Genomic DNA, 14,030 nt, shown 5'->3' on the forward strand with positions numbered 1-14,030 from the left:
TTAAAAGCATTAATAAAATATTGAAATATTTTAAAAGTTAAAAGGTATTAAGTATTAATAATTTATATTTAAAATTAAGGTAACGGTATTTTGTATTTTTATTTTTAAAGTTTAAAAGTACTTTTAAGATAATTTTATTAATTTAGTGAATAGTTTAATCAATATAACTTTAGCATGCATATTTACAATTTTACCCTCAAACCCGAAGAAGCAGGGAGGGCGAAAAATATAATTGTACTTTAGTTACAGTTTCTGGTTGAAGCGCAGAACCAGGTTTTCTCTTATTCCGCTCTCGGAGTCAGAGATAGAAAGTGTCTCAAAAGGATCCATTCCTTCCATTTCTGATTCATTTCCTTCTCTTCATATTCATCTTCCTCCGATTTCAATTCCCATTTTCAAGTTCTTCTCAGTCGCCTCCGATTGCACTCGTCATCCAAGATGCATTCCAATCACTTGCTTCTCGAGGAGCCTATTCGCATGGCCTCCATCCTCGAGCCATCCAAGGCTGTAAGTTCCCCTCTCATTCATCTTCGATCTATGAAGCTGTTTATTCGATTATGAATATGTCTTGTGATTTGTTGTTGATTGTTTTGTTCATTTTTTGGTGTATTAATGTTCTTTGCACTTGTGAAACCATCGTTCTCGTTTTGTGTATTTTATTGGTTTGACGATTTGTTTATTGATAATTGTTTTTCAGAGTTTCTTTCCTGCTATGACGAAGATCGTTGGAACTCTTGGTCCAAGGTCTCGATCTGTTGAGTTGATATCTGGTTGTTTGAAGGCTGGAATGTCGGGTATACTTTTGTTGTTATTTTCTCGTTTCCATTCTGTCTCATATTTTGATATTTTATGTTCCTAAGAGCTTTTGGTTTCTTCGTGATAGTTGCTCGTTTCGACTTTTCTTGGGGTGACTCTGAATATCATCAGGAGACTTTGGAAAATTTGAAGGCGGCCGTGAAGATCACTAAGAAGCTTTGCGCTGTATGTGATTGTCATTTGAAATTATCTATATATGTAGACTCTGCTATGTATTTGTGTTGTCATATTGTTGGATTACTTGTTGGTTGAGGATTTTGTGTATGAAGTTTTTTTTTTCCTGTCATTGTTTAATACTTTACTTCTCTGGTATGAGTTATGAGGAGGCGTTATTTTTTGAAAGGAGGTAGTTTTGCAGTTAGATCCTAGAATAAATTCTACTGATGTAATATTATTTCTGCCTCACCTATTTAATGCCGAGTGTTCTACGTGCCTTCTGCTCTTTCAGGTAATGCTGGATACCGTGGGCCCTGAGTTGCAAGTACTGAATAAAACTGAGAAGTCTATTTCACTAAAGGAAGATGCCGTAGTTGTCCTAACGCCCAATCAAGAGCTTGAGGCAACTTCGGATCTCTTGCCTATTAACTTTACTGGACTTTCACAGGTATGGAACTTCATATTGTTGTTATTTTCATGATGGCTGTCCCATGGGCAAAGTAATAATGAATTTGATTTTGGTTAGTTTGGCCATGTTAGTTGGACTAGCTGTTGAAAGTTTGTCTTGTTCTCTTGATATCATTGTGATACGTTACTGGAAATATCCTCTCACAAACAAATCTTCAGGTTTGATGATGTCTTGTTGGTTAACAATGTATAAACTTTTGATTAGGTCCTACTAAATTACCATGGGTTGATCCATTTGTCACAAAAAGCTAGTAATGAACTTTGAAGCCTTTGAAGTCACTCATTCTTAGTCTTGTTTGTAGTCACCGAGAATATTTATGTTTATGGGGTTTCTCGATTCTGGATATCTTACTCGTACTAGTTTCGTTATGGCTGTACACCCATGGTTATTTAAAATGCTAGTCTAATATTGTAAAACAAGGAAATTATGATATGGATGCTGATAAATGTATTTAAATGTTTTTCTAAATGACAATAAAAGATTTTGAAACCTAAGAGTGAGATTATAAATAAATAAAAAAAGAAAAAAGAAAATTCTCAGTGCTTTATTTAAGTCTTAGAACAATCCTTCTTTAGTGTGAGAAAAGTCTTAATGAAATGTTTGTTTCAAGTTACAAATATGCTTAAGAAATTAATCTAATTTAAGTCAAACATGTCTCATTTACCATCAATTTGGTTATCTTTCTAACTTTACTGATTGCTTCTAGCACGTAATTGTGAAAGTGTTATGAAGCTTCTAATTTGACTACTCAACTACCATTGATATTAGTTATCTTTGTCAGATAACAATTCTTTACTTTGTCTCTTGTAGGCTGTAAAGAAAGGAGACACCATTTTTGTGGGTCAATACCTTTTCACTGGAAGTGAATCGACTTCTGTATGGATGGAGGTGAGTAAAACCTTCTAGTATCTGTTGCCAATTCTTTCCCTCGTTCAGTTGGTTTGTGGTTGCATGTTAAAACTACGGGTCTTCCAGATAGTAGCTGCATTTCATTTGTGTGTGATTTGAAATTTTACTTCTTATCTGGATGATTTCAAATCGGGAAATTATAGCTTACCACATAAAGTCATAATAGTGTTTGTTGCAGAAGAATATCATGCCAAAGGTATGAATTTGTACATGACCGTGTTTTTGCTGGAAATTTGATCAGGTTTCTGAAGTCAAAGGCGATGATGTCGTTTGTACGGTTAAGAACTCTGCCACACTGTCCGGATCACTGTTCACTTTACATGGCTCTCAAATTCATATTAACCTTCCGACACTTACGGATAAGGATAAGGAGGTGGGTGAGCTTTCTGATTTACATATTGTCATTTTCCTTGGTGGCTCCATTGCCACATATTGGTACTTAATATCGTGTATTGCACTGTTAATTTCAGGTTATCTCTAGTTGGGGTGTGCAAAACAAAATTGATTTCCTCTCATTGTCATATACCAGACATGCAGAAGACGTTCGACAAGTATATTTCTTTACACTGAGCTCTCTCCCACCTTTTTTTTTTCTAGATATTTCGAATCAGACGGTTTTTATATTGTTATACAGGCTCGTGAATTCCTTTCTAAATTAGGTGACCTTAGCCAAACCCAAATCTTTGCCAAAATTGAAACTGTTGAGGTAAGTCATATTTAGTTTTTTTTGGGGGTGGGTCGAGCTATACTAATGCTGACTTAGACAATCGCATATTTCTGTGATCCTATTTTTAGGGGTTAACCCATTTTGATGAGATTCTACGCGAAGCAGATGGTATTATTCTTTCCCGTGGGAATTTGGGTATAGATCTCCCACCCGAGAAGGTTAGTTTCCTTGAGTACAATCTCTAAATTTAGTCTTGCTGCAATGTCAAGTTAATTTCCACCAATTACTTGTATCTATTTTTTTCTGGATGTTTTCATTCTGATTGCATTTTTGAGCTGATGCTTGTGTTTGAGACTTGATACTTGTTTGAATGGGAAGAGAATTGAAACCGTTTACTTCTCGTACATGAGAGGACAGCTGGGAAATGATGCTGTACTGATATATCTGTTGGAAAATTCTATTATTTTATTCACAAGCTAATTATATGATTTTCCCTTTGATTTTTCACCGGGTCTTAAATTTAGCTCTATCAAACTAGTTAGAAAAATGTCAACTGTCATGTCCAACAGAAAATTAGTGCCTACACAAGCTTGATAGGACGAGGAATGAAGCCATGGTCGTCTTTGAAACTCCAAATTCATGTGGTTGAATGTATTATAATATTCCCCTCATTAATGGTCTTGGTTCAATTATAATTTTCTTCTTGTTGTGATGATAAGGATCTAAAGCTCAAGGTAGGCTTTTTTCTGATCACTTCTCCATATATTGTAGGTGTTTTTATTTCAAAAGGCTGCCCTTTACAAGTGTAACATGGCTGGAAAGCCTGCTGTGGTTACTCGTGTCGTGGACAGTATGACCAACAATTTAAGGCCTACTCGTGCAGAAGCTACTGATGTTGCAAATGCTGTCCTTGATGGTAAGTTTTGCAATAATAATGAGAAAGTATTGATGGTAAGTTTTGCAATAATAATGAGAAAGTATATTGTGTTAAAGACGGATGATACAGCCTTTTTATGAAATTGTTGGTTAACAGCTTAAGTTATGGATGTACCATGACTTTTCCATTTAACTCGGTCATTTTACAATTCACATTTGCTTTGGTTAAACTATTCTCATGGATGCAGGAAGTGATGCAATTCTTCTGGGTGCTGAGACTTTGCGTGGACAGTATCCCGTAGAGACGATTTCAACTGTTGGTAGGATTTGTGCCGAGGTAAATGTTCTCTGTCCATCTCTCTCTCTCTTTATATATACAAATACTCTCTGTTATTAGTTACATGTTGGCTTCGTTGAGATCTGTTTCTATCAAGGATTTTTGTTATTTTCTCAACTTTCACGTCGCAACTTTTTTATTTTTTGTGGTGTCGATTATATCCCATGTTCCAATGACCAAAGTTGGTTATAGAATGATTTGTTTTTCTAGTTGGGAAGAAATAGGACTTGTTTTCCTCAATCTTCTAACTTATGACTGGTGAGCGTATTTGCCAACCATGAGATTTGTAACCATCCTATTCTAGCTGTAGATCTTGATACTCATAGTATTTGTTCTTTTCAGCTTTAGTATTTCCTCTTCTTGATGTATATTCCCTACGATTCAGTCATTATTTTAACTGTTTAGAAGAGAGATGCATGTCACATTTGACCTTTGTCTGCTAGACCTAATGTTCTATGGCATTATAAACTTATAAAGAGTCGTTGTTATAAACTTGAAGGCTGTGTGGATTTATCACCGTCTATAATGTTGATTCCTTTTTCTTTTTAAGTGTTTATATTTATACCCCCTGGGTTCCCTTGTTTCCTTAAAATATGCAGTCCGAGAAGGTGTTCAATCAAGATTTGTATTTCAAGAAGACTGTCAAATTTGTTGGTGAACCTATGACGCACTTGGAGTCCATTGCTTCCTCAGCGGTACTGGTTCATTATTCTGGTTACTGTATTTTTTTTATTTTCAATTGTTTTAGCAGCAATCATTTTTATAATTGTTGTAGTTCTACCGTGGGTTTCATGTGCAATAGGTTTATTCTGTTTTTAGGTTAGGGCTGCCATTAAGGTGAAGGCTTCAGTTATTATTTGCTTCACTTCATCTGGAAGAGCTGCAAGGTATTGGGGTTCGGACTCCAGTTTTGGTCTTCAAACAAGCTGAAGTTCTCTTAAAAAATTTGCTGCTATTTATTTCATAGAAGTCTAAACTTGCTGTATGAATATGCAGATTAATTGCTAAATATAGGCCCACGATGCCAGTTATATCTGTAGTCATTCCTAGGCTGAAGACAAATCAGTTGAGGTGGAGCTTTAGTGGTGCATTTGAGGTATTTTCTTATAACATGTTGGGCAATTTTCTACATTGTTTTTTGTCTCATTGAGAGCTTCGTACACGAATATTTTAACAAATAAAAAATTTCTACACTTGGGGTGGGTGATTCAGTAAAGGGAGTCCTTTTTATGGATTTTGCCTCAATTCTAGCTACTAGTGATTGTACAATGCTGTCTTTTGCTACTGTGCCTTCTTTTTCTTGTGCTTTTTTGAAAGAAGAAAAATAATTAATCAGATTGCCGAAAAGGAATTAGTATTTATGATTTTGAACTTGTTGACAATGCATTTAAATTGTGTACTATCTGAAATTCATTAGCGAAGTTTGTGTATGAGGTGATTATATAATTCTCTGTTTTAGAGGTGAGTATTAATCTTCAATAAGAAGTTAGGTATTCGTTTAGATAAATACTAAATGCTGCGGTCAGATTAGTCAGATTAAATATCATCCTTCACCGTATGCACTTCGTGCAATTCGTGTTGAAGCTAAATGCTGATAGTTTGTCTTTGACAAGGTGTTATTTGGTCTTGTTCTATTTCAGGCTAGGCAGTCATTGATAGTAAGAGGCCTCTTCCCCATGCTTGCTGATCCACGACATCCTGTAAGTTCCATTTTCCATTTTGCTTTGATTTGTTGATGAAGAGTGAATTATATCAGAATCCGCTAATCTCATTAGTGATCTTTTTACTGAGGACTTCCAAATTATTCATAAGGGTTTGTTTGTTGGTCTATATCATATCCATACCTGCTTTGTTGTTTTCAATAAAAATTTGGCTCCTATGATATTTAAAAAGTTTAGAATTTTGGTCCCTTTAGTTTTAGAAGTTAGAATTCATTTCTATGATCTGCTGTAACCCTCCTAAATAGTAATTACCAACCTCGTATTTAGTTCGTTATGAACTTGCATAATAAATAATCAAATAGACGCACACACGGGAAAAGGGAGATTTGCCCATGTGTATGTGCATATTAATAGAGTTCTAGCACGTCAGTCTTCATTGAAAATCAAAAAGGACAATAGTCATTATGTTGTTCAGATTTTTCTAATTATTTTCTCTTGAATTATTCAACTTCTGGTACATAAAGCACTGGAAGCCAAAAAAGTCAAATAGTATCATGTTCTTCAGATTAAAAAAAAAAAAAAAAACATTTGAACTATATCAAATCATACATTTGATAAGGCGGTGCCAATTGTATTCAAATGGTAATTTGTAGGCGGAGTCGACTAGCGCAACAAACGAGTCAGTTCTAAAGGTTGCTCTGGATCACGGCAAAGCATATGGAGTAATCAAGCCACATGACCGAGTTGTTGTGTGCCAGAAGGTTGGGGATGCATCTGTGGTGAAGATCATCGAGCTGGAAGATTGAACGAACGAACAAACTAAATAGCCTTGCCCTTTCCAGATAAAAATTTTGATTGACAGTTATTCTGGTGCTGTCACCACCACCATGAGGTATTACTATACAGACACTTGGTTTTTGGACATTGATTGAGGAGACATGATAAAAGTGGAAAAAGTGTAAAATGACACTCATAAAACACCTATTTTTTGACTTTCCGATTAGAAGCCATGGCGAGTTCATGGAAAAAAATCCCAATTCGCTTAGTTTTATTTCTATATGCTATTGCCATTTGCAGCAGCAGCAGCAGCAGAGGAGCTGTTGTGATATTTCTAGTTTTTGATCGTATTCCTATTTGCTGTTGTTGGAGGGGGGAGGCTTTTTCTTATTTGTTTCCAGTTAATTTAATAAATTAAACTCCCAAGAATTTTCTATTCCCTGAATTAGTTGCCCCTCATTGTTTTTTTCAATTTATTTACTAATTCAATGACATATGAATAATAATACAGACCAAAAAAATATATGAAAAAAATTAAAATAAACATTTATTGTTTTTATTAAAATTCATAAAAAAAAAAAAAAAAGAATGGTTAGAATTTTATTTATTCATATCGCACCGACTGAAATGTGGTGTCACGTGTGTCACGTGATTCACGTCCTCTTCCCGCTCAATCTCGTCTTTTGTCTTCCTCCTGCATGCGTTTCGTTTTACACCAATGAAAGTGACACATTTTTGTTTTTTTAGAATTATAATGTCGTAATTTTTTAAATCGTAAATTCCAATAAAAATTACAATTAATATATATATATATATATAAATATATGTGCCAATTACTATTTACCAATATAAATATTTTAAATGAAAATATAAAGTTTTGAACTATTCTATTAACAAATCAATAAATTTGTTCATTCTAATTTCATTTTATGTTTTTTCTATTATTCCTTGAAAAAACACACTAATAGATTTTAATATTATTATATATCAATTAAGTGGGTATTTTTTATTCACCAACAAATTCAGCCAAATTCAAATTTCAAGTTTCAAAAAAACTATTGATTAAAGAAAACAAAAGTGATTTACATTACCTTCCTTTTTTAATTTTAATTTTTTTTTTTTTTTTTTTTTTTTGCAACCAAAAACAATGGGCTCCAATAGTTATTAAAAACCAATGGGTTCCCCAATTTTAATTTATTTTAACCATTCTATAATTATTTTTATTCTTATAGTTTACCTTTTTTTTTTTTAATAAAAAAACAAACTCCAAAATCTCATTCATTTGTTCTTAATACTCTATTTCTATATAAAAATTAATATATTTTTTTGCTATTAGCTTTTTATTATTAAACTTTTTTTCTTTCTAAAAACCAATTTATAAAACACGCTTTAAATTATTAAATTGGTACTTTACGTCCTCTTGAAAAAGGAAAAAAGAAAAAAGTTATATAATTATTGAAAAGGTTTTAAAAAATAAAAATAGAATCTAATAAAATAATATTATTTTTATTTTATTTTTGTGAGCTGAAAAATTTGTCGCGGGACTTTATAGAGAAAAAAACAGTAGAAGTTAGGTGGGACCTTTGTGTTTTATGAAATAAAGCATAATCGTCGGTAAATCGTCATTTCAAGTGCATGCATTGACCAAAATCTCGCCAGTTTCGGGAATTTGAACACTGGAATGTTCTTCCTCTGGTTTTGATTCTCCCGCTGCAGAACCTGGTTTTGCTCTTACTGCATATCCAGGTCAGAGAACGAAAAGTAGCTTCATTTCCAAGGAATATATTAACCATCCTCTGAATCTACTACATTCATCTCCTCTCTCAAATTGTTGTTCGCTTCTTTGGAGGCTGGAGGAAGTGGTACTTACTGTTTAACGAAATGCCTTCGAATCACTTGCTTCTTGAGGAACCTATTAGGATGGCTTCCATTTTGGAGCCTTCCAAGGATGTAAGTCTTGTTTTCTTTCAGTGTTTTTTCGTCTACTTCTGTTACTGTTTCCAGATTTGAGCACTGGTTACCTTGATTTCACTTCGATCTTTGAATTAGAAGTTCCATTGTTACTATTTCTGTCGTGGATTTTCTTTGATTTGCATTGTGTGCGTTTGATGTGAGTTGATCTTTTGTTTCGAGTTTAATCAACTGATTTCTTTTTTGTGTTGTTGTTTATTGTCTTCCAGAGCGTCTTGCCGACAATGACGAAGATTGTTGGTACTTTGGGCCCTAAGTCCCGATCTGTCGAAGTTATTTCTGCCTGTCTAAGGGCTGGAATGTCTGGTATGGCTGGCTTCGTTAGCGACTTTCTTTTTTCTTGCGGATAATGCGTTTTTGTGCGATATATTTCCTCATTGTTGATTTAAATTTATCCTGAGCCTGTTCAACTTTTGTTGATCATTATTTTTTTTTTCATGTTGTGGCAGTTGCTCGGTTCGACTTTTCATGGGGCAGTCCTGATTACCACCAAGAAACTTTGGACAATTTGAAGGCGGCTGTTAAGAACACCAACAAACTTTGCGCTGTATGTTCGTGTTTAACTTTTTCTTTCACTTGTTTGGGTGTATCTATTATCATTTTAACTTTCCCATTCATGGGAGTAACTTAGGCAAATCAATATTCTTTAATGCGTGAGACAATGTGGCCAAAGAATGTTAAAGATATTGTTCTCAAATTTCTATCTGCAAGTATTCTGAAAGAGACAATGAGAAGTCTTCTGCTTTTTTCAGGTTATGCTGGATACAGTGGGTCCTGAGATCCTGGTTGTAAACAGAAGTGAGAAATCTATCTCTCTTAAGGAAGATGAGTTGGTTGTTTTGACACCCAATCAAGAAATAGAGGCGTCTTCGGAGCTGCTGCCTATAAGTTATGATGGACTTTCAAAGGTTGGGAAATACTACTGATTGTTCATTTATTGATGCTCAAGATCCAGATTGTTGATTGCATCTTATGGAGACAAATATATAATTTTTGGAACATCTGACAGACAAATATGAGTTTTTCATTAACCATTGAAAAGAGGCTGTGCTTTTAATATCCTTGAATTTATTCAAACAATATATTTGCAAAGTCAAACTTTATAAAATGTTAAGTGTTTTTCCGACACTGCGTTGGTTATCATAATTCTAAGCTTGATATTGTCTTGTAGGTCGTTAAGAAAGGAGACACCCTTTTTCTTGGTCAGTACCTCTTCACTGGAAGTGAAACAACTTCTGTCTGGCTGGAGGTAACAGAGCATATTGTTTGGGATCATCAATAATTTCTTCTCTGCTTGTTTTCTTGTGTTTGTATATTTTGGGCGTGGATGATAGGTATATTGAATGCTGTGACATATAATTTACTTATTTTTTGATAGAGAAATTTTAAGTAAATGTTCAAATGATCTACACCCAATTTAACTATATTTCAAAGTAGTATGAAATCATGGTAAAAGATGTTATACTGAAGTACTGTCTGTTTGGGATTTATCAGGTCTCCGAAGTGAAAGGAGATGATGTTCTTTGCTTGGTAAAGAACTCTGCCACGTTGGTTGGAACAATGTACACTTTGCATGCAGCTGAAATTCGCATTGATCTTCCAACACTTACTGACAAAGATAAGGAGGTTGGTTCTTTGATTTCCTGTTTGTTATGTCCCTTAAGACTGATTGCTTCCAATTAGCTTCGGTAACCATATCATTTTTTGCTGATAATTGTATTATTGGTTATTTGGTGATTTTAGATTATAGCGACGTGGGGAGTAAAAAACAAGATTGACTTCCTCTCTCTCTCACATGCTAGACAAGCGGAGGATGTTCGCCAAGTATTATTTCCTTGCATTGAGTCTTCAATTTAAACAAATAATTGACCATGAGAGATTCGGTTATAGATTCGGTTATGTTGATTATTACGATAGAGGATAATAGAATGCTAAAATATATTTTTATGCAGGCTCGACAATTTCTTTCTAAGCTAGGCAACCTTAGCCAAACTCATATCTTTGCGAAGATTGAAAGCGTTGAGGTCGGTCGTTGTTAGCTCACTTTTCACTCATATTCTTTGGTAGTAAGACTGTTTTCTTAATATATCAACGTACAATGGTACTAATTTAGATGCCTGCATACTTTTGTGTTCCCTTCCTTAGGGATTAACCCATTTTGATGAGATACTACAAGAAGCAGATGGTATTATTCTTGCTCGTGGCAATTTGGGGTTAGATCTTCCTCCTGAGAAGGTTAGTTTCTATGCATGCTAATTAACTAAGGGATAGTTTTGTTTGAACGGTGTTGTAATGAAAAGAATATGGCTATTCTCGTACTTATCTTTGTTTTCCATAAAGTAGGCAGTGGTAGTCTCTCTACCTCTCCTCCTCTATTGGGGGAGGTGTATTAAGAAACATTACATTAGTATCCTTCTTTTCTTTGTAAGAACTAAGAAGAGGGGTTATAAAATAACCGCCCCAATTGGTATACTTGGAGGACACTTCATGGTCGCAAGAAAGCCAATCAGCAGTGATCCAAAAAAGAGGTTTCTACCCCTTGAAATAACCTTATAACCCTCACATTCTTCTAAAGGGATTTAAGAGAATTGAGCCAAATAACTTTTGCATACTTCTTCCAAGGCTGGCATAATTTTAGGTTTAGTTTTCTTGATTTTGGGCTTTCCTCTCTGCCGGTTTCTCTGTTAGTGCACACGTAATAAGATGCTCTACCAACTGAGTAGGTTGCACTAGAGGATTTCCTTTTCATGTGGAGATGGAAAGGGCACTATAATAGAAGGATTTCCTCTAGGCTTCTCATTTAGAAAAATGAAAATAATGGCACTAGAATGGCACCCATAGATCCACCTCCTCCATGCATGACCAAAACCTTTTTCTCAGATGCAGATCTACATTTGGACTAATCCCCCTCAACTTTAAAACGTTTCTGTATTAGTATAATTCAGTTCACATTTTTGTTTTTACAGAAAATGCTTTTGGCCCTGATAGTACCAATGTCCAGCCCCCCCGTTAAGCGGCTGGGTCCGAACTTCCTCATGGGCTTTTTGTTTCTTTTTTTTTCTTTGGTTTTTTGCACTGATTGACATTTTTTTGTTCAGGTATTCTTGTTTCAGAAAACTGCCCTTCATAGGTGTAATATGGCTGGAAAGCCCGCTGTTTTGACTCGTGTGGTAGACAGCATGACTAGCAACTTGAGACCTACACGTGCAGAAGCTACTGATGTTGCCAATGCTGTACTTGATGGTGCGTCATTCAATAGTTATATAAATTTCTGTTGCTTAAAGACTGAAGATATGGGGGACTTTTTAAGTCATGGTTTTCTGAAATTCGTCTGCACTTTTTAAAGCCACAGATATCCGTAATCACAAATGCTGAAGATGTGGTTTGCATCTTTAAATTGGGATATGTTTCACGTCCAATTGTATTATTTTATTTATCTCATGGTTCCTATTTTCTTTCCTGACCAGGGTAAAATCGTTAGTATAATATGTCTCAGAACCTTTATTCTAATGTGTGTAGGAAGTGATGCAATTCTTCTTGGGGCTGAGACATTGCGTGGATTATATCCAGTAGAAACCATTTCAACTGTTCGTAGAATATGCGCTGAGGTAATCTTTTTGTGTGTATGAGAAAGAAACGGAGTTTTTGAATCTAAGCCTTCTGTAGTATAGGTATTTTTCATTTTTTTTATGAAATAATGAAAGACAACTTTCATCTGGTAGATGAATGAACATTTAATGTGAGGTCACAAGTGCATTAAAAGGAGTAGAAGGGCCCATAACAGGAAATGGAACAACCATGCATGAAAAAAACACAAAGCCCTCCCTACAAAGGACAAAATTACAAGTAAAATAGAGGAATACGAATATCTCTAAAAATGGAGGCTATTTATGCCCAAAGAAAAGCATGATACAAAATAGCTACTTCATTCTCAGCCCTTGAAAAAGCGTTTCCCAAAACAACTTTTTTGTCTAAACTGAAAATGAAAGAATAAGAACATTATTATTTTTAGTTTGATTCATCTGACAAGGCTGTTTCTGATATGGATCTTAGCTTCTAATATCATTTTAATTGCTCTCAGCCATCAGATATTGGGTGATTAATTGGTGATAGCTTGCAGTTAAAATGAATGGATGTGAAATTGGAGCCTAGTGCATAAACTCTATTCATTTTTCTTTGTTTTTGTTAAACGCAGTCAGAGAAGGTTTTCAATCAAGACTTTTATTTCAAGAAGGCAGTCAAGCATACCGGGGAGCCAATGTCACACTTAGAATCTATTGCCTCCTCTGCTGTATTACTTCCTATTCCAGCTTTAATTTTTGAGAAACATATATCATTCCAATTTTCTGTTATATTTTCTCTCTTTTTTTGGTTCAATTTCCGTTACATTCTGAAATTGAGTTTCTTAATCGATAGTTTGACCCTTTTTTTATTTAGGTTAGGGCAGCCATTAAAGTGAAGGCTTCCGTGATTATATGCTTTACTTCAACTGGAAGGGCTGCTAGGTTTGTTCATGGACAGATTATTGTATATCTGATATTGTTGAATTCAATAGTCATGTTATTTGCTTTCTAATTTTGAACTAATACCATAAATTTTTGGAGCTTTAAACAAGTTGTCTTAATGTGCAGATTAATTGCGAAGTATAGGCCAACGATGCCCGTTATATCTGTTGTCATTCCAAGGCTGCAAACAAATCAATTAAAGTGGAGTCTGAGTGGGGCATTTGAGGTATGCATATTGTTTTGCAACTGTTAACAGTCTTTTAAGATTCCTTCATGCAAAGAAAGTACTGCTAATACTACTGCAAAAAATAATAACTACTAAATACGCAAGCACTCTATTTATAAAATTTTATACGGCCTTGTTATATTACTAAATAAGGTTCCTGTCCGACCTCCACGTCTGTACCTATAATTCTTATCAGTCCAAACATTTTTAAAGTTTTACCACAACGAACCTTCCTTTCAAGTATTTTCTCTCTTGTTCTTATCATGATCTATGAGGTATACAAATTGTGTACTTGTGGATTTTTTGTTTTATCTGTTATCTTTAAATTGTTAGATGAATTTCCTATACCTATATCTCGGCCTTTTAAATTCCAACTACAATTCTTTTAAGTGAAAAGATCAATTTTTACTTGTAACCTTAGGTGGGTTAGTCCATTTTAACCTTCATCCCTTTGAACCTTAAACCTGAATAAGTGTCAGCATGAATACCTCCTCAAAACTAAATCTAGGAATTTCTTATGAGCTAACTATAAATCATAAAAAGGCTTAAATCATGTCAAAGAAATGCCCAACTCAAAATCGTGCATATGAAGACAAAAAAAAAAAAAAAAAAAAAAAAAAAAAAAAAAAAAAAAAAAAAAAAAAAAAAAAAAAAAAAAAA

At 34.4% G+C, this 14,030-nt stretch overlaps 2 protein-coding genes across 2 annotated transcripts in view; both read left to right on the forward strand.

Moving 5' to 3' along the window:
- The first annotated feature begins 250 nt into the window (after positions 1-250).
- Positions 251-7,113, forward strand: LOC111471201 (pyruvate kinase 1, cytosolic-like). The gene is made up of 16 exons (XM_023116905.1): positions 251-507; positions 698-794; positions 884-981; positions 1,265-1,420; positions 2,252-2,329; positions 2,592-2,723; positions 2,821-2,901; positions 2,985-3,056; positions 3,146-3,235; positions 3,789-3,933; positions 4,142-4,230; positions 4,830-4,925; positions 5,050-5,117; positions 5,227-5,326; positions 5,871-5,930; positions 6,545-7,113. Exons 1-16 carry the CDS (start codon positions 439-441, stop codon positions 6,695-6,697), a joined length of 1,584 nt encoding a protein of 527 aa, XP_022972673.1. The 5' UTR covers positions 251-438; the 3' UTR covers positions 6,698-7,113.
- A 1,170-nt stretch (positions 7,114-8,283) lies between these two features.
- LOC111471200 (pyruvate kinase 2, cytosolic-like) overlaps positions 8,284-14,030 on the forward strand; it is an 8,559-nt gene continuing 2,812 nt past the window's right edge. The window contains exons 1-14 of the mRNA XM_023116904.1: positions 8,284-8,618; positions 8,849-8,945; positions 9,089-9,186; positions 9,392-9,547; positions 9,811-9,888; positions 10,134-10,265; positions 10,383-10,463; positions 10,592-10,663; positions 10,785-10,874; positions 11,738-11,882; positions 12,159-12,247; positions 12,835-12,930; positions 13,077-13,144; positions 13,271-13,370. Coding sequence (XP_022972672.1) covers positions 8,550-8,618; positions 8,849-8,945; positions 9,089-9,186; positions 9,392-9,547; positions 9,811-9,888; positions 10,134-10,265; positions 10,383-10,463; positions 10,592-10,663; positions 10,785-10,874; positions 11,738-11,882; positions 12,159-12,247; positions 12,835-12,930; positions 13,077-13,144; positions 13,271-13,370 — 1,371 coding nt within the window. The 5' untranslated portion in view covers positions 8,284-8,549. The remainder of the gene's footprint in view (positions 8,619-8,848; positions 8,946-9,088; positions 9,187-9,391; positions 9,548-9,810; positions 9,889-10,133; positions 10,266-10,382; positions 10,464-10,591; positions 10,664-10,784; positions 10,875-11,737; positions 11,883-12,158; positions 12,248-12,834; positions 12,931-13,076; positions 13,145-13,270; positions 13,371-14,030) is intronic.

The sequence above is a fragment of the Cucurbita maxima genome, unplaced genomic scaffold (genome assembly GCF_002738345.1).
Source record: "Cucurbita maxima cultivar Rimu unplaced genomic scaffold, Cmax_1.0 Cma_Scf00049, whole genome shotgun sequence".
Lineage (NCBI taxonomy): Eukaryota > Viridiplantae > Streptophyta > Magnoliopsida > Cucurbitales > Cucurbitaceae > Cucurbita > Cucurbita maxima.

Coding starts and splice junctions, on each gene's coding strand:
- LOC111471201 (XM_023116905.1), top strand. CDS start 439: ATGCATTCCAATCACTTGCTTCTCGAGGAGCCTATTCGCATGGCCTCC. Junction 1,421..2,251: donor ACTTTACTGGACTTTCACAG/GTATGGAACTTC, acceptor TGTCTCTTGTAG/GCTGTAAAGAAAGGAGACAC. Junction 2,902..2,984: donor ATGCAGAAGACGTTCGACAA/GTATATTTCTTT, acceptor ATTGTTATACAG/GCTCGTGAATTCCTTTCTAA.